Genomic DNA, 2053 nt, shown 5'->3' with positions numbered 1-2053 from the left:
TAAATGAAACATGCACCACGCAAATGGACACTTTAAATTATGCAGAATGTGATTCTCACCAGAAATTGCTTAAGTGAACGCGCCCTAAAACTTCTCGGACCTTTTCTCTACAGAATCACTTGAGGACATAAGGAACCAGCTTCTCATCAGGGTATATCAATATGCCATCTGGTGGCCGCACAGCTCATATTGAACTTTGGCGCAAGATTGCCTCAAAACATCACAATGAGACTCAGCCAGTAAACCAACATCTTGACTTCATTTGTAAGCGCTTTGAAGAACTTGACATGCAAGGTTTTATCTGGTCCAAGGAATCAATTCTTGGGATCTTTCTTCAACTTGGTCTACCCAAAAGTACAAATGGTCTCTTCTCATTGGTCAACAAGACTCTTGAATCTTGAGCACTTCAGGGATTTGGAAGTTCATCCAATGAAGTAGAAGAAGTTATTCAAACCAAGGAATTAAGACATAAATCTTGTCCTCTGGGCCTCATGGCTCTACCTACACCGAGACGCTCCGCTATTAATAGCGCTACAAAATTGTAGTGTAGTGCTATATCACTAGCCAGGTAGCGCTATGGATGTAGTTGCACAGCGCTCCGCTATCTAAAAATAGCTAACAATGCCTGTGAAGACCACACTCCGATATATCGGTGTGATTGGATTTATAGCGCTATGTAGCCTTAGGTAGCGCTACTCGCAGCACTATCATGTAGCACTATGTAGTGCTACATAGTGCTACATAGCTCCAGGTAGCGCTCCATGAGGGTGTTTTTTAATAATTACATAAGGAAACTCAAAAGCCTATTAATTTCAAATCCGGAGATGTATAATTCAGGGGCACTGTCTCCTTAGCTCACAAAAACAACAGGGACTTGGAAGGGCGTGTCCAATCTCCTTCCAGCTATGTATCAACAATGCAGGTATGTTTCTTTTAGTATCTCCGTGTTTCAATCAATCATCTGACACCATCCCTGCTTTATCAAAACACTCACCACTTTATTCGATTTTGGTTTCCCATCATCCGAATCCCACACTCACTCAACTTACAATCTTTTCAACTCCCCCTTTCCTTTCCATTCGTTTCCTAATCTTTCAGAATCTTGTTGTGGCTTTCAGACATCAACATGAGCTCATTAGCCCCACCCACCCCTCTACGCACTAGTTCTCGTAACCGTTCCGCCCCAAACAGTCCCGGCATGGTTCCCACCTCGTCAGATTCTCGATTGTCACTCAGCGTAACTACTGCAGATGCATCTAGTAAAAGTAACACTGAACTGCCTGCCGTAGCCTCGGATTCTGATGAAGAAGAAACTGTCACTGTTCGCAAAAGAAAGAAACGAGGGGAGAAGTCCCAGAATGAAATTTTGTCCGATTTAGATTCTACTCAAGGTCGCAAAAAGTCAAAATCAAACAAAGTAAGCTCACTATCACATCATTCTTTACAATATTTGGTGTTCTTATAATCCGTACCATTCCTATTTTATCACATTGTAGCATATCACAGCTCCGATTGAGATAGACCTAGATCAGGATGATGGTACATCGGTGGCAACATCTTCAGCCAAGCGAAGAGGTATCCGCCAGCAAAAAGCAGAAGAGGCGAAAGAACTAGCTCTCTACTTCTTTCCACCTGAGCATATAGGCAACGAGGGAAGAATCATTATTATCACACCAACCTATCATTGATGTTAAACTGATTTGATATCTACCTTTGATAGACCGGGCCCAAGCCTCGAGGCTACAAGTGCCGATTCTGTCTTAACGTTTATACTAAGGGCCCTAGTGGATGGTCAAAACTCTATGGGCATTGCGACGGATCCGAAAGCCGACCAGTCTGTGTAGCTCGTCACAAGGCAACTGATCTCAAACTTCCACCTACTTTCAAACAACGTGAAGCTGAAAAGAAGAAGGCTTCATCGGGCACCTTAGACAAGTTTGTCTCAACTATCAAGTTCACTGTCGAGATATTCAATCAAATTATGGTCATATGGGTTTTATTACATGCCTTGCCTTGGGCTCGAATGGAAGACGTCCCCCTCCGAGCAGCCTTT

The 2053-nt window shown here is 43.2% G+C and overlaps 1 protein-coding gene across 1 annotated transcript; it reads left to right on the top strand.

Moving 5' to 3' along the window:
- Positions 1-1126: 1126 nt before the first annotated feature.
- Positions 1127-1688, top strand: MELLADRAFT_70352 (uncharacterized protein; the record flags this gene model as incomplete). The annotated part of the gene is made up of 2 exons (XM_007419770.1): positions 1127-1417; positions 1497-1688. 2 exons carry the CDS (start codon positions 1127-1129, stop codon positions 1686-1688), a joined length of 483 nt encoding a protein of 160 aa, XP_007419832.1.
- Positions 1689-2053: the final 365 nt, after the last annotated feature.

Source organism: Melampsora larici-populina, assembly GCF_000204055.1.
Source record: "Melampsora larici-populina 98AG31 unplaced genomic scaffold MELLAscaffold_504, whole genome shotgun sequence".
Classification (NCBI taxonomy): domain Eukaryota; kingdom Fungi; phylum Basidiomycota; class Pucciniomycetes; order Pucciniales; family Melampsoraceae; genus Melampsora; species Melampsora laricis-populina.
Note: the sequence above shows the minus strand (reverse complement) of the source record. Positions and strands in the feature narration are given on the sequence as shown.